Below are 17701 nucleotides of genomic sequence, written 5' to 3'. Positions count from 1 at the left end.
TTATGGACAGAGAAAAATATAAACAACAGATGAACCAGATGCTAGAGGACAAAAATACATACAAAATACTTAAAAAAAGACCCAACAGAAAACATTAAGAAAAACATGAAAAAATTACTGAAGCCACTACAAGAAAAAGGCAAAATAACAGAAAAAATGTACAAACACTGGATTCCTACAGCAAACATAACACCAAGAATATATGGAACGCCAAAAATTCATAAACAAAACACCCCACTTAGACCAATAGTAGACAGCATAGGTACACCAGCATACAACATGGCAAAAGAAATCAGCTAAATCATCAGCCCGTTATTAGGTAACACAGACCAACACTGCAAGAATAGTATAGAACTGGCAAAAGAACTAAAGGAGATTACAATAGAAGACAAGAACATACTCATCTCACATGACGTCACATCCCTGTTCACAAAAACACCAACCCAAAAAACCATAGACATAGTAGTTAACAGAATCAGACAGGACAAGACTTTACACAAAAGAACAAACCTCACAGCAGAGGACATAGCACAACTGATAGCACTGGTAGCTAACTCCACTTACTTCACATACGACAACACAATATACAAACAACTGGAAGGCTTCGCCATGGGTAACCTGTTATCAGCCACCCTGTGCGAGTTTTTCATGGAAGACCTAGAACAAAAAGCCATAGCCACTGCCCCCCCCCCCCCCCCAAACTGCAAAATAAAACTATGGAAACGCTTCGTAGATGACATACTGGAAATCATACCAAAAGGACAAACAGAAACATTAACACAACACTTAAACAACATTGACGACACAGGCAGCATAAAGTTCACTTATGAGTCAGAAACAGAAGGCAGTATAGCATTTATGGACATGAAAAAAACCAGATAGACCGACGGGACCCTAAACATAAACACATACAGGAAACCAACACACACAGACCAATATCTATTATGGACATCAGAACACCCTACCATACACAAAATGTCAGTAATCAGAGCATAATTTCACCGAGCAAACATGATAAAAGAAGAAAGAGACCGTAAACAAGAGGACAAACACATACAACACGCTTTAAAGACCTGTGGATACCCGACATGGCCAATAAACAAAGGAAATCAACAAACAACAACAGAAAGAAAAGAACAACCAAAGCAAAGAACCAGAAACCCAGAAAGACAAGAACCAAAACCAGTGATAACCCTACCATACATCAAAGGCATAACAGAAAAAATAAGAGCAACAATGAAAAAACACAACATAAACACACCAACAAAACCATACACAACAGTTAGAAACAGACTAGTGCACCCAAAAGACAAGATACCAGCTGGACTTAAATGTGGAGTTGTTTACGAAATCCCATGCTAACTCTGCAATAAAACATACATAGGAGAAACCGGACGCCAACTCAACACACGAACAATAGAACATAGAAAGGAGTGTGACTCCATATTTATGCATGATATAAGTTCATATGCTAATGTGCCTGATCCTTTTCTCAAGATCTAACCAAGCTGATAGCAAACAGTGTTAAATCCTAGTATGTAGATTGCCCATGCTACACTCTCCTGATAATAACATTTTACTTCCTTTGACATTGAATGTGCTACTACTAGTTTACCCATTTAATTTTAGATTAACTGGGATAAATACAATAAAGTTCATCTCTCACCAAATAGAATATTTACTTAGAAATCACAATGCAACCATAGAATTACTACTTGGCATGTATATTTGTGTGTGTGTGTGTGTGTGTGTGTGTGTGTGCGCGCGCGTGTGTCTGATCTGTCTTCTCGATCCCCAGTGAGTCGTGGAGGATGGCTGCTTATACTGAGCCAGGATCCTCTGGAGGTTTCTTCCTGTTAAAAGGGAGTTTTCCTCTCCACTGTCGCTGCATGCTTGCTTAGTATGAGGATTGTTGTAAAGACTCTGACACTAGTCAGTGACTTGATGCAATTTGCTGGGTTCCTTATATAGGAAACTTTTTACTGATTGGCTTAATGAACTGACCTGTATTGGAATGTTTATTATGTGAAGTACCTTGAGACGACTCTTGTCGTGATTTGGCGCTATATAAATAAACTTGAATTAAATTGAAATAGAATTGAACAGCTGCTCTGAGCTGCTAGTCTGCACCGAGATTGGTGTTTTATTTCTGAGAGAGAGAGAGAGAGAGAGAGAGAGAGAGAGGAGAGAGAGAGAGAGAGAGAGAGAGAGAGAGAGAGAGAGAGAGAGAGAGAGAGAGAGAGAGAGAGAGAGAGAGAGAGGGTGTGTGCGTGTGTTTGCTTTACAGTTAAGAGCCCATGTTTATATAGAATAAAGCATCTCACTATTCAGTGTCATGAGGAAAGCCCTTTTTCGCCTACATCTGCCCTGGAGTACACACACACACACACACACACACACACACACACACACACACACACACACACACACACACAACACACACACACACACACACACACACACACACACACACACACACACACACACACACACACACACACACACACACACACACACACACACACACACGACCTGCTGCCTTAAATAATGAACATGAGCCTTTTAATATGGCTTCATAAATATTCCATCAGTGATCTGACATTAATGGGTTCCCCCTCCTCGTAATCTTACCTTATTGGTTGAAAACAGCCACGCAAACTAGAGCGACTGCAACAACCAACCTGGAGCATGACTTCTTTCAGCATGGTTTAGAGCCTATCAGCAGGATTACTCATGTCACAGCACACACATTTATATTACAGTAGTGCTGACAGCTAGTTCATGATTTGAAGCATATCGCTGGTGCATAATGTATGTTTTACCTGCTGTATAACACCTCTGAATGTTACTGTTTTATCACAGACCTTACAGCAGTTGTAGCTTCAGGGACACCCTTTGTGTACCTTCTTCTGTCTCTTGGAGAGTACAGATGCTTTTTTTCCTCCCCTCCTCCCTATCTTATCTCCAAGGCTCTTTGTCTGTCTTTGGGTGTACGGAGCTTCTACATTTTTTCTGGAAACTGGAAATTATTAAAAATGGACCTGGTCATCTGGCCACTCAACGCGATTGACAACATTTTCTCAACGATGAGAACGGGAGAAGGGGCTCCCGGGTGCCCCTCTGGGACAGATCCAGTTGGGCACATCATGGACTCCTGGAAACAGTGGAACCTGATTTGCCTATCTCAGCTGTCTGTAGAGGATTCTGAAGACGTATGGATATTCGTGGTGTTGGTGTCAGGTTTCCTGCTATTTGGCCTGGGAGGTTACCTGACTTATCGGAAAATTAACGAGCAGTCGAGGAATATTCGCTCACTCCCAGAGCTCAGAGACGGATTGAATCTGGTGCCCTTGAGCCTGTGAGGCTGAAACAAATACCCCCCCCCCCCCCCCTCAGAAGAAATGTGGAATGCTGCTGTTGCCATGGCAACTCTGTCTCCCTATCCCGGCCTGGGCGGCACTGCAAGCTGTGAAGGCCGCTGAATCGTTCCAGGAGTCACTGTGCCCTCTAAACCCAACAACCTCCCACCCCTGTCCAGACTGAGAGGAAGAGCGCTGCTTATCGCGGCTGCTTTTGCTGACATGTGGAGAGTCCCAAACCCTACCTCCCCACCTAGTGGACACTTATGTTGTGTAATGTCTGAAGTCAGTTGCATTTCTGTCTGAGGTGTTTTTTTACATATAAGCTGCCCTCCCTGTGGAGGGTAACTCTGAAGTGCCTTTTTTTCTTCCACCTGATCCAATCCTCATGTAACCCCTCTGATCTCTATTAAGGTAGCGCGACTCAGGGTTGCGAATGACCACAGTCACCAATTCTTGTCATGTGTCTATGTCTTTGTCACATTTTTATTCTTCTCCATCTATTTTTTCTTTTCTCTGTGCCACTTCTCAAAATCTGTGTCAGCTTGGTCTTGTCTCTGTTCAGCGACCCAAGGGCACAGACGAGGTTTGATATCGGTTGCCTCTCAGCTCTCAGTGCAGCCCAGGTATTCCTACACTAATGTGTGTGTTTGTGTGTGTCTGCAAAGGAGAACTGGAGCTCTTATGAGATCTCAAAAACACCTGTAGAGACAAGAGGTGACTTTTACTCTATTTAACACCTTCAACCCTGCATTTTCAGTGCATGAATGTAAGACGGCACAAACCTGAGCTCCACAAAGTGAAAAAGGTAGCATAAAATATTTAGAGAACTAAATTAACTCCCAGTTTCAAGACAATTCTCCTCTGGTCAGTTGGTGCTTTATGATTTAGTTAAAACAACACTGAAAGGGGACATATTATGACTTTTTTTTACTTAAGTTATAAAAGGTTTGTGGTCGATACAAAACATATTCATGAAGTACAATTTTATACACATAATTCGTGAAACTGATGGGTGTATTTTTTTGTTGTTGCAAAGTTTGGAGTTTTTACAGAGGCAGTAGAGACCCACATGGCAAAACAACGTGATGCAAAAGGTGAGATTTGCATATGTCCCATATTTATATAAGTTGGTTAAAGGGCTTCCACGCTAGCACCGGCTCCAGATGGGGTATGGGTATGTATAACCACATGCAACCAGTCGTTTTTTCAGCCCTCTTCCCAAGGCAGACTGCTTTGGGCTGAACTGGTCCAACACACCCTCTACCAACTGATTAGCTGGCTAAAATTCATGCCTACAATTAGGTGGAGCCTCAGCCAGGCAGATAGAATCAGCCAGCAGGGGCTTCCTGCAGGAGCAAGTTATTCTTCTTCTGGATACTGTGGAGGAAACAAGCCTCTGACCGAAGCCGTCTCTTTTTCTCTGTATCTCTCTGAGGAGCGCGCGCGCACACACACACACACACACACACACACACACACACACACACACACACACACACACACACACAGATTGCTTCCAGACTTGAGCTGTGCCAGGACAGACACAGCAGAGCAGGATGCAATATCAGAGTCAGAGTCTCCAAAAGCAAAACTGCTTATGGCCAAATTTGTTTAATTTAAAAGAAGACAACTCAGACTTCTCTGCGCACCTTTTGCCCCGTCCACATTCTTGAAGATGCACTCATGACATCACTGATACCCTTGCGGCAATTTTTCGCGCCACTTTTGCAACCCACCCATATGCTCAGTCACATAGGCATTTATAAGGATGTGTGGAAGAATGTGTGTAATCAACCTACCAGGCTGGGATGGGCTGGGGCTGACTGTGCGGAGTGGAGAGGAGTGGAGGTGGCCCTAGTGTGGAAGGGGTGTATGGTTCTTTTAGAGGTCTATAGAAACATTGTAAATATATTTTACTCATTGATATCTGATTAACCTAAGAAATGGAGATTATCTCTTGTCAAATTGAAAAGTTATCTGTCCAAATAGTCAGTTTGGAACTCTCATTATTATTCACACCTTATTTCAATTCACTTGCATGTGAAACTCAGAGTGGTCTATTGTAATTTAACACAAAAATGGTTTCTTTGTGATCGTACTCATTAAAAATAACTTTTATCATACTGATTAATACAAACACAATGTTTTAAAGTCACTGTAGTATTTATATTGGGGATGGGATTTGATTAAAAAAAGTTATCCATATGCAAAGTTATCTTAGAGGCTTTGTAATTAATCTGTCACTTTGAGAGGATGGTTAGGCCCCAAAATGCAGATACCCAGACGACACGAGGCAGGAGTTGATATAAAGTAAAAATCCTTTTATTGTAGGATGAACAAAAATAAATCCAAAATGCAGGGAGCCAAAATCCAAAATCCAGAAATAGGAGAACAAAGCTCACTTAGAGCACAAACTGGAGACGAGACAGGAAGCTCACACAAAGCACCAAAAACAAAGCTGACTAACAACAATGGACCGACACAACACAGAGACAAGACAGGGCTTATATAGACTGGGAGGAGCAATTAGGGAAACAGGAAGCAGGTGTGTGGAGTGAGGCTGGAGGGAAGGCAGGTGACAACAATTATCTGGATGGGGAAGAGAACCAGTGGAGGGCAGATAACCTAAAACTATATAAAACACAAAACTAAATCTAAAGACTGGGGGAAGGACTCTCACTCACTCACACACACACACACACACACACACACACACACACACACACACACACACACACACACACACACACACACACACACACACACACACTGAGCTGGGGAAAGGACATGCACACACACACACACACACACGCACGCTAACACACACATACACTCATACACACATGCACTGAGCTGGGGAATGACACACACACACCGAGCTGGGGACAAAGAGGCTGCAGCTACAACTGGAGGGGCTGGGGATGATCTGAAGGGCTACAAACAGAAGACACATAAATGAGACGCAGACAAAGGACACATGAGGGCGCTATGAGACACAAAAGGGGAATCTAGAGAGGGATGGAAAACATCAGGCGACACATGGGGAAAGACACAGACGCAGACCATGACATAAACTTGATTAATTACATTTTAGATCAGGGGTGTCAAATTCAAACTCACAAGGGGCCGAAATGAGACTCTGGGACTGAGTTGAGGGCCAAACTTAATATTTTTTGAAAAAGTGATGGCAAATTTGCACATTTTCTTTATCAACATATATGCAATTTTGAACCTTTAAATTTGGAAACAAACTTATTTCTGCATTAACACTGAATGTGGAATAATCAAATTACACACGAGCAAGTCAGTTACAAATAAAACACATCAGTGGTATTCATTACTTGTGGTATATTCAGCATTTTAAAAATCTATTCAGGATTTATGTTTTCTTGTTTATTCATTTTTCTTATTTTTATTCTCATTTTTTTCTCCTGTAATACGTGTCATCGCTGCTGTGACATCTAGCTTTCCCCACTGAGGAACAATAAAGGGATTTTCTATTCTATTCATCTATCTGCAGCCTTTCCACTTCCTGTTTACTGTAGGTTAAATCTTTTCTCACGGGCCAACAACAAAATAAAAATATCATTTTATCTTAAATGAAAATGCAACATCTCACCTGTTAACTTTCATGTTTTGGAGCAGAAAAAGAGCATAAAACCAACATATTTAAAGCTCAGTTTGCTCCACTGGTTTACTGTGATGCTCACCTGTTCCAGCCAGATACCTGCATCATGGGGTTGATCTGAGCTGAGGAGGAGACTCCTGTTGTTTTGTTCATCTTCATCATAATAATGACAACATTAGATGACAACAGGTGCTCACCATATAGGTTTGTGCTGATGAACATGTCTGAGCAGCTTGACCACATTGTTGTGTGTCGGGGAGGAAACACGACAGCAGCCACAGAGTCGTGCTGGTTTGAGCGTGTGGCTGCTCGCTGGAGTTATATCGGCTCTGTATGGCGTTTAAAGCGTGCCACAACCCGTGCACGCGCATTGGGTCCACAGCGCGCGTGTGAACGGGACTCGCGAGCGCAAATATACATGGCGAGAGGTCATTTGTGCACTGAGAGGGAGCAAACTGTGTCTGTGAGCGCACAAGGATGTGCACAAGTGACAAACCTGCGTGAGCGCGTTGTCAACGAGCACACGGCAGAGGAAAACGTGCGCGCGCGGCAGCCTCTGTGCGCGCTCGGCAGCCTCTCTGCGCGCTTGGTTTCTGACTCCTGCTCGATCGGCTGTAAGGGCTTTTGGCACTCTGGAGGCGTGGCCTGTGGCAGATCTTCTCTGTCCTCTGATTGGTTAGTTTACCCCGCACTTTACCCTCTATCTATATATAAAAGTCTGATATTCAGTATTTGCTGGCATAGCTCAGCTGGGAGAGCGGGTGACTTTCGCCCTGGAGGATCCAGGTTCGAGTCCGGGCAAGGAAAATGCAGTAGATGTCTTGTTAATTTTTCTTAATTTCAGGTATTTTACAGTTGTGACCGTTCAACTGTCATTAAACGTCCGAATGTTTGCTGGGCAGTGTTTTAAAAAGTGCACATAAGCTAGATGGTTTTAACCATATAAAATTACATTTTTTGTGATACTGGAAAAATACATACTGAAATAAAACTACTGGTTGAAAACTTTATGACTGTGGTTGTACAATATATGACTCACTAATACACTGCAAACTCCCTTAGAGTGGGGCTTCCAGAGAGAGAGAGAGAGAGAGAGAGAGAAAGAGAGAGAGAGAGAGAGAGAGAGAGAGAGAGAGAGAGAGAGAGAAGTTCTTGCCTCATTAATGAATTGTTTATTTTTTTCAGTATTTAATTGACAAATTATCCTTTCAAATAATTAATTGATGAGTTACATAATTGTCCATTTAGAATTGTTGAATGGACTGAGTCAAGTTTGGTGCACTTTATATATTTCAAAACATGTTTTTTTTATTTTAATGATGCATATAAATAATTTAAATGTTAATTTAATGAAATATTTCAATTTTTTCATTACCTCACCCTTGTTTTGACAAAAACGGAACCTTGCTGGATAATATCATGGAGAAACTATTTGTTCACAGTACATGGCTCAGTGAGGATCTGTGTACCAAAGGAGGAGATACTCAGAAATCTGTCTGCAGATTGTTACAACCCAGACTGGAAGTGGTGGGCTGTAATAAGAAAGGAGACCAAACAGAGGAGTGGGGGTTCAACAACTGATTTATTTAACCACAGTAAGGATTTACTAAAGCAAGTTAGTGAACAGAAAATGGCCATCTCAAGGTTTTACTCGGATGTCCCTCAGCAGGGTGCAGCACTGTTGAAGGTCATCTGAATGAAAGCTTGATATGCAGTTTCTTTATGAAATGGACAATTATGTAACTCATCAATTAATTATTTGAAAGGATAATTTGTCAATTAAATACTGAAAAAAAATAAACAATTCATTAATGAGGCAAGAACTTCTCTCTCTCTCTCTCTCTCTCTCTCTCTCTCTCTCTCTCTCTCTCTCTCTCTCTCTCTCTCTCTCTCTCTCTGGAAGCCCCACTCTAAGGGAGTTTGCAGTGTATTAGTGAGTCATATATTGTACAACCACAGTCATAAAGTTTTCAATCAGTAGTTTTATTTCAGTATGTATTTTTCCAGTATCACAAAAAATGTAATTTTATATGGTTAAAACCATAGACTGTACATATACTGGACAATTCGATTCCATAGGCTTCAATAACACGTTATCTGTCCATAATGGGAGGTGTCCACCACCGCCATTTTGACCGTGTCACAGGTTCCGTCCAGCCCAGACAATTCCATAAAAGGGAAGAGAGGAGGCGCTGAGGGTGTGGCTGTAAGGCTGGGCTCGAGTGACGACACCCAGGCGAACTAGCTACGAGCTAACCTGAAGCTAACCCTGGCTAACCCAAAGCTAAAGCGGAGGTGGGAGCCGAGCTAACGGATGTAGCCACCTAGCTTCAACCCAACCGGAGCTAACTGGAACACCCATCGACCTGAACCTTACACGGAGTTTAGGTGGAGGTTTTCTGCGCCTGTTCGTGAGAAGTACCAGTATTAAAAAAGTTTTAAATCGGTAAGTTTATAATTTATTTCCGTAATGAAAACATTTTGCTTTGAGCAAGTTTTCAGTACAGTTTTTTTCGGCGCTATCACTCCTGAGTCGCACCAGCCATTAAATGTATCATGAATAAGAGAAAATATATTTAAGTCGTATTTTGGGGGGACATTTTATTATCTTTCTTACAAAATCTGAGACCAAGCGTTTCACATAGCAACACAAGCACCGGTAACCATAACAGAATGAACAACAGCCAGCAGAGGAGAGGATGGCGGTGTTTCAAACCCTCCCGGCCGGCGAGGACAGCTCATTCCTGGGCTGGAGCCGGCCCTCAGCACCCCGCCACAGGCTCTAACAGATGCTGGCGGTGTTTGAAACCCTCCCAGCGGGACAGGGGAACTCATTCTTGTGTGGGTCGGAGTCGGCCCGCAGCAGCGCGGTGTAGCCTACATATTTTGTTATATAAGTTGCTCTGGAGTATAAGTAGCAGGACCAGCCAGAATATGTAAAAAAGTGCGAGTTATAGTCCGGAAAATATGGCAGTTATTAGTATTCGAGCTAAATTAGCAGCCTAAATACATTTCATATATTTCCAAAATGTGATACTTGTTTGTATCTTGTACAGCCAACTAGTCTTTATTCTGGACTCAGTACAATTTACCAAAAGTAAAGAGACATTCTACAGATGAAGTAAGCACAAGATAACTTACTGGAAGACACGGAATTATCATCAGAACCAGAACAAGAGAGCCTGATAACAGTCGTGAAAATAACAGTTAAAAAGTATGTATGTATAATAGAAATAAAAACATATTAGAATTAGTGTAACTCACTGTGATCCAAACAATAAATCAGCCATAGCTGATTAGTAAATATGACATGAGGTCTGGGAGTTTTTAATTTTCATTTTTATTTTTTTGTTAGATCTGTTTAAATGTCACCATGGCAGCCTGTGTGTCTCCAACATCAGCTACACAAAGCAAGTGTAAGTTCCACATACCTGTCTCACCACTTCATGTATGGTTTTGTACTTTAAACAATTATGACAAACCTGTTATTTTTTCTCCATAGCCATTTGGATCATTGGAGACAGCTGAGTGAGGCGTGGTGCCCAGAGAGCTGCAGAGACAACCTTGGCCTCCCTGACGTCTGTGTCTCCTGGTTCGGTTGGGGCGGACCATCGACATACATACATGTGCCGACACTTTGCGCCCTGTTTTATAAACTGTAGTGTTAAAAATAAATGTTTTTGCTCAATTACTGGAATTTCTTTGGTTAAGACAAAAGTGAGGAATAATCATTTACAAGTTATTTGTACAACAGGCCCATTTTAAATCCCAACAGTTTCTTAGCAGCCAATAGAAATGTGTTCTTAACTAACTTTACTTGGTTTAAAAATCTTACTAAAATAAACTTGAGTGCCGTATTGCAAAACCCAATCATACTTGTTATGTAAACATTAGCTTTGTAGATATTTTTTACAGATCTATATTTGTGTGCAACAAATCCAAACTTAAATAGTTTGTCATTCTTTATTGAAAAACAACAAAATACAGTTATACAGAAGTGTGGGAAAATGATAATGTGAAAGTATTGCTATTTAAATGTAATCCTATTTATCTTTAAAAAGGAAAACTCTAAAAATGTCCTGTACAGCATCATGACAGAAGAATGGTGGTCTGTCTGTCAGAATGTGCTGAACAGATTTGCTCTTTGAGGAGGAGTGTCATGTTTGGAGGAAGGTACTTAACCCAAGACATGCAGAATACAACACTGACCAAAAACTGATGGAAAAAAATGATTTATTTATAAGGAGGAACTTAAGGTGCACAGATAAGTCTGTGGTTGGAACTGCAACAACAGCTCAGCATCTGGAGGAGGGAGAACACAGGTGAGCTTAGGTTCTGGTTTCAAAATCCATTGTAGGCAGGCAGAGGTGTTCAGCAGACTTACTGTGGTGGGTGTACGTGTTGGCTGGAGGAGAGAGAGGTAGAGAGGAAGCGCAGGAGAGGGAGCAGAGGTGGAGAGAAGCGGGGCGTCCTGGTGGATGGGGCACTGGGTGAGATGAGAGGTGGGTTATGGAGGGTGGTGATAAGGTCCGTGTGTTGAATATCCAAATCCTGGAGTAGAGGTCAGTATCCAATGAGGTCGACAGGAATCCTGAAGAATGGTAAATCCAATATAAGAGCAAAAACACTACGAAATAACATTAATCCTAGGAACACTAGAGGTAACACGAGTGGCTGGTTACTACCAAAACTGAGGCAATCTTCTGGCGTCAAATTTTGTCCTCCATCCACCTTAAATAGGAAAGCACCCCGCTGATCGCTGATCAGGAACGGCTGGGGTGGAGTCACCAGAACCATGAAGAACGTGTCTCCAGAGACAACTCGGGTCCTGGTACCGATCAGGAATGCGGACCTTATCACCCAGAGCTGCCAGGTCACGCTCAAAGCCTTCATGTTCACGCTGCAGAGCCTGAACGCTGGCCAGGTGGTGGCCGTAGTTGTCTGTGTTCAGGGCCTGGTTCTTCTCCTCGATCCACTCTTTGGTCTCATCAGCGTCTCTGAGAAGACATCAGAACTCCGTCTGAGTGTGGGTCCAAACTCTACTGACCCGTAAGCGGCGCATAAGTGTGCGGGGTACCTGTGGAAGCGCTGCACCTCATGGGCGCTGCCCAGCATGTTGCAGCGAGCGCCAGCGGTTGTTCAGCTCCTGGAGAGAAACCAAACCCAGTGAGATGAAGGTGGACGCCAGCGGGCTGGACGCCGGACGAGGAAACCTGGAGACGGATCGCTCAGACAGGAAGGGAAGAGCTTCCTCTTACCTTGATGGAATTAAAGTTAGCCGTCGTCTGAACGCCCAACCGTACGGTCTGAGGTCAAAGGTCACAGGAAACACACACCAGTCAGCAGTCATACAGATGCATAAAGATAACTGTAGCCATGGCAACCAGCTGACATGTCCCCACTTTCACCAGCACCTGGTGCCTGCCGGGTCACCTGAATTCCTATGTGATGTCAGCACGGTCGGCCGTGACTGCGGCCATCAGAGGTGACCTCTGATCAGCTGAATGAACTCACCTTCTAGGGTGACGCCGTGTTACCCCGGGTTTCCACGGGAGCCGTCAGCAGCACGTTACTGCAGCAGCACGTCTTGCTCGCGTAAGCTGCTGCTTGGCCCTTCCCACGAGACGCGAAGCAGCACGGGAGCAGCTTTCACCGACCGAGCACGAAGTCACTCGAGTGACTTCGTCAGTAAACACAACAACAAGCAGGAGAAAACTACAACATGGTTTGTGTTTTATGTTCTGTCCGTTTTATAATCGCCAATACGGACCTGAAAAACAAAGGAGACCGCTAGCTAGGTGATAACTTCTCACGGGGCCGCTCAGTTAGTAACCTTTTTTAAAAGTAAAGCAACCGGAAGGCAGTACGTTCTTTATTCTGAAAATCTCGGTAGCTTCTCTCAATTTCCGCGTCCGATTTCCTGTCTTTCCTTCCCCAAAAATGTCGAACTTGACCCGTTTCAGAGGCGTCGCGCGTAGAAAATAGAACCGGCGCGTAAAGGCCGCGACATGCTGCTCCTGAGACGCGGCCGACTCGCGCTGCTGACGGCTCCAGTGGAAAAGGTTCTGTTGACCACAGCGGTTCCTATCAGCAGCTATGACGTGCTGCTGCAGTAACGTGCTGCTGACGGCTCCTGTGGAAAGCCGGGGTTAGAGTCGGCTTCATCCTGTAAACAAACAAATGAGTGGTAACAAAAACACCACGTCTGGTTCTGGTGGAGGCGGAGGACAACACGCACCTTTCCAGGAGCAGAACCCAGATGTTCTTGTTGCTACAAACAGAGACGAGCAGAGTTAACAAACCAGGAAGTGAGAGGGACCAGCTGCTGCAGACAGGTGACGCTCACCTGAGCCTGAACCATAGGAGCCTCCTCAGCCATCAGACCTTCTGACTCCAGTTCAGATGCCACCTTGTTGATGTCCCTCAGGCGGGACTCGTTGGCCTTCAGGTCCTGCAGGACAAAAGCACCTGCTGATTATCACCTGAGCTGATCTGACAGCTGCTGCTGGAAGACAGAGAGGAGGAAAAGTCCGACCTTCTGGAAGTCGTCAAACTTCTTCTGCAAGACCTCGACCTGCTCCAGGTCCGACCCGTCTCTCCATCCTCATTCAGCTAAAGACGCGAGTTCAAGTAAAACAACCTAAAGTCACACAAACACAAAGCAGGTGTGGAGATGTTCGCTCTGAGCTGGAGGTCGTTCCTCGGCTGTGAAGGGCACACGAACCTTGTTGGTGCTGTTGAGCAGCGTGAGGATGTCGCCCTTCTTCATGGTGACCTCTCCAGGACTCTTCTCCTGGTAGTCGTACAGAGCCAGAACCAGCTCCTTCCCGGTCTCATCGTCAGTTGGAGCCACTTGTTGCTGTCGGGTTAACAGGTCTGGTGTTAGAACGTGGTGGATAAGAATGTTCTGACGGGCCGAGGGTTCTGAACCAGCGAAGTGACCTGGACCCAAACAAAGTGAGCCAGAACCTGCAGACACCTCAGAAACATGTCAGGACCAGACCTGCTCTACCTTCCTCCATTATGGTCTCTCCTTTCTGGGTGACAGCCTTGATGCGAGGTTCATGACCTGTGATCTCAGCCTGCAGAGCCTCGTGCTTCTTCAGCAGGTTCTGGACACCAATCAGGTCCTTCCCTGAGGACACATGTTAGAGTTCAGCATTATGCAGTAGACAGACCAGTTTAACCCAGGGGTTTCTTTCTTCTACAATCTGCTCTTTAACTGTATTATTTCCTGCTATTTCAGCTGTTAACTTTATTTTTTCTGTAAGTGTTTTTCTCCCCAGAAGAAGCAACAATGATGCTTTGCTGAGCTGTGGTGGCCTCATGGAGGGGACCATCGGCTAGCACACTGCTGCTAACCACTTAATCATTCTCCCTCTCCTGATAATAACATTTTACTTTCTTTGATGTTGGATGTACTACTGCTAGTTTACCCGTTTAATTATAGATTCACTAGGATAAATACAATAAAGTTTATCTCTCGCCAAATAGAATATTTACTAAGAAATCACAATGTAACGTGTGTGTGTGTGTGTAAAAGCCATGCGTAGTGTTTATTTATAAAGCATATGTTGTTGGATTTTATCCAGAATCTAGACTTTGAAAATATATAGTTTAATTACAGTTTGATTTATTTGACATCTGTATAATGTTTATTATTTTGTTTTTTCCCCCTAAATACCTAACGTTTTAGTTAACATGAATATTAGTCATTCATCCCAATACATGAAGTTACACATTTTAAATTTTAATAGGGGAAGACTGCAGGAGGGAGCAGTAAAATACAGGGGGTCCCCTGCAAAAACTAACTTTATGAGTCTGATGAAAGTTGCTGGTATTCCCGCTGCTTCTTCGGTAAACAGCGCCAACAAAAACAAAGAAACTTGGGATCTTGTCGGCGTGGCAGTGGGATTTAAGGGAAACGCTGTATGCCCTATAGACTTCTCAACGAGCTGCAGTATTTCTCCGGTCAGATCTGTCTCCGAGTTCCACGAGCGGTCAGCCCGCAGCAGCGAGGCGCCGCATCGATCAGCCTGCCCGGCCTGACCGCTGGGGATTACCGGATGAAAGAATAGAGCACAGAAGTGTCCCCCCAAGCGGCGCGCCCCGTCATATTTCAACCCATTTTTATCTTAAATGCACTGGGTTTTACCCTATTACCCATTTAAATATGCCCTATTAATTATTTTACCGTATTTTACATTTAAATTTCATGGTTAAACAGTACATGCTACATGTTAAACTGATAGTTAGCTAGCTACTTCGGTAAACTCAGCTAGTTTAAAGGCAGCAGTGACTGAAAATACAAATATAGATTTTAACTTACCGAAAAAAATGAAGTGGAGACTCCTTGGACGCTCTATTAGTGCAATTAATACCACTGCAAGTCATTTTGTCCAACAATTGCACCAATATTATCCAAAACAGAATTCACAAGCACAGAGACTCAAAATCCCGACACAGTTTCCAGGAGAGACCGAGGCTGTACTGAGGCCTTTCCACGGAGCTAGCTCTGTGGTCACGTGGGTCTGAGGCGGCGGTCACGTGTGTTGGATGCTCATTAATTATACAGAATTTTAGGCTTTCAATACACTTAAACAGAAGAGTGAGAAAAAAATTCACCCCCCTCAGAGTTGTCATGAGTATAAACTAGATAATTTAGACAAAAAACCATTTTTTGAACCAGGCTGTAAACATGTTTATTTCTGCTGTGAAAATGGCATTTTTAACATGGGAGTCAATGAGGATTTGCTCGCTTCTGGTACCAGCCCCCAGCGGATGAGGGTGGAACTGCAATTTTTCTTACTTCCGGGTTGGGACCATTTTCTGAGCGGCATTGTGGGGGCTTGGTTAAAACCATCTAGCTTATGTGCACTTTTTAAAACACTGCCCAGCAAACATTCGGACGTTTAATGACAGTTGAACGGTCACAACTGTAAAATACCTGAAATTAAGAAAAATTAACAAGACATCTACTGCATTTTCCTTGCCCGGACTCGAACCCGGAATCTTTCGGGGCGAGAGTCATCCGCTCTCCCAGCTGAGCTATGCCAGAAACTACTTAATATCAGACTTTTTTATATAGATAGAGGGTAAAGTGCGGGGTAAACTAACCAATCAGAGGACAGAGAAGATCTGCCACAGGCCACGCCTCCAGAGTGCCAAAAGCCCTTACAGCCGAGCGAGCAGGAGTCAGAAACCGAGCGCGCAGAGAGGCTGCCGAGCGCGCACAGAGGCTGCCGCGCGCGCACGTTTTCCTCTGCCGTGTGCTCGTTGACAACGCGCGCACGCAGGTTTGTCACTTGTGCACATCCTTGTGCGCTCACAGACACAGTTTGCTCCCTCTCAGTGCACAAATGACCTCTCGCCATGTATATTTCCGCTCGCGAGTCCCGTTCACATGCGCGCTGCCATGTATATTTGCGCTCGCGAGTCCCGTTCACACGCGCGCTGTGGACCCAATGCGCGTGCACGGGTTGTGGCACGCTTTAAACGCCATAGCTCTGTCTGGAAGTTAGATGGAAAACTTTCTCTTTCAGTCGTGAACACATTACTGAGCGGCTAGAATCTCCGTTTCTGGGCTTCAACGTCAGAAAATAGCTGAGTGAACTCGGCGCTGAGTGAGAGGAGTGTAGTTTGTCCGAGACAGCGGAGCTGCAGACACCCAACTACCTCTGACTGCCTCGGCGCTGAAAAAACACAAAGGAGGGGGCGCGTCTGCTCCGCGCTGGTGCCGCAAAGCATCATGGGAGTTGTAGTCTTTGCGGTAAAATCGGCCAGCGGGCCAGTTTTAATATATTTTTGATATTTATCTCGCAGGCCACATAAAAATGCTCCGCGGGCCGCATCTGGCCCGCGGGCCTTGACTCTGACATATGTGTTTTAGATATTCAAGAATATTTGACCCAAAGCTAATGTTTTATTAAAATATGAATATAAAAGTTATATCTATATCTATATCTATATCTATATATATATATCTATATCTATATCTATATCTATCTATCTATCTATCTATATATATATATATATATATATAAATAATACATATTTTATTGTGACAATAATCAGCTCAAATTGAAAAAGAAAAGTACAATAAAGAAAAATTCTATGATTTTCTGCAAAATGCAAAACATTTTCTGCAAAAAATAAATAAATAAACGAACAGAATTGCTAAGAAATTTTTAAGAAAAGTTTTCTTGCATTACTGTTGCTTTAAGAGACACACCTGCATTTTTACGGTTACATGCAACTTTTATCCCAGCTGTTTGTTGGACTAAATGAGTTGCTATGTGCAGGTTTTTATTTAAATAAATATATAAAAAAAGGAAACACACCAGGTCTCTCTCTCTCTCTCACACACACACACACACACACACACACACACACACACACACACACACACACACACACACACACACACACACACACACACACACACACACACACACACACACACACACACACACACACAGGTTGTGCTCATTGAAGCCTAATTTATACTTCTCCGAGAGACACACAAACACGGATGGAGACATTTTGCCCTCATACTTCTCCGTCTCCCTGGTTGTTGCAAAGCAATTCCCCGCCAGGACAACAGGGGGTGTAGTGCTGTTCTGTGGTATCCTGTCATGTATCCGATCCAAGATAGTGTGTTTATATTGAGTTTTTTTGCATTTAAGAAACTTTTAACACGGACAAATTTGTT

At 43.6% G+C, this 17701-nt stretch overlaps 1 protein-coding gene and 1 long non-coding RNA gene across 6 annotated transcripts; one reads left to right on the top strand and one right to left on the bottom strand.

Annotated features, from left to right (window-relative positions):
- The first annotated feature begins 9216 nt into the window (after nucleotides 1–9216).
- On the top strand, nucleotides 9217–10678 carry LOC139072182 (uncharacterized). Its single transcript, XR_011521780.1, has 3 exons — nucleotides 9217–9436; nucleotides 10346–10406; nucleotides 10493–10678. It is a non-coding gene; the product is annotated as an uncharacterized lncRNA (long non-coding RNA).
- A 528-nt stretch (nucleotides 10679–11206) lies between these two features.
- On the bottom strand, nucleotides 11207–15466 carry LOC139072178 (spectrin alpha chain, non-erythrocytic 1-like). Of its 5 annotated transcripts, XM_070555536.1 has the most exons (11): nucleotides 15320–15466; nucleotides 14003–14125; nucleotides 13715–13932; nucleotides 13526–13630; nucleotides 13337–13441; nucleotides 13229–13261; nucleotides 12249–12296; nucleotides 12068–12136; nucleotides 11676–11987; nucleotides 11375–11581; nucleotides 11207–11292 (listed from the first exon to the last, which is right to left on the bottom strand). In XM_070555536.1, exons 9-11 carry the CDS (start codon nucleotides 11881–11883, stop codon nucleotides 11228–11230), a joined length of 480 nt encoding a protein of 159 aa, XP_070411637.1. In that variant the 5' UTR covers nucleotides 11884–11987; nucleotides 12068–12136; nucleotides 12249–12296; nucleotides 13229–13261; nucleotides 13337–13441; nucleotides 13526–13630; nucleotides 13715–13932; nucleotides 14003–14125; nucleotides 15320–15466; the 3' UTR covers nucleotides 11207–11227. The 5 variants fall into 5 exon arrangements, with proteins under 5 accessions (XP_070411637.1, XP_070411640.1, XP_070411644.1 ...); XM_070555539.1 differs by lacking the exon at nucleotides 15320–15466 and having other exon boundaries at nucleotides 13715–13849; nucleotides 14003–14131; XM_070555547.1 differs by lacking the exons at nucleotides 11207–11292; nucleotides 11375–11581; nucleotides 11676–11987; nucleotides 12068–12136; nucleotides 12249–12296 and adding an exon at nucleotides 13029–13156.
- Between the last annotated feature and the right edge of the window lie 2235 nt (nucleotides 15467–17701).

The sequence above is a fragment of the Nothobranchius furzeri genome, chromosome 1 (genome assembly GCF_043380555.1).
Source record: "Nothobranchius furzeri strain GRZ-AD chromosome 1, NfurGRZ-RIMD1, whole genome shotgun sequence".
Lineage (NCBI taxonomy): Eukaryota > Metazoa > Chordata > Actinopteri > Cyprinodontiformes > Nothobranchiidae > Nothobranchius > Nothobranchius furzeri.
The sequence above is the reverse complement of the archived record's forward strand: the minus strand, read 5'-3'. Positions and strand labels throughout refer to the sequence as shown.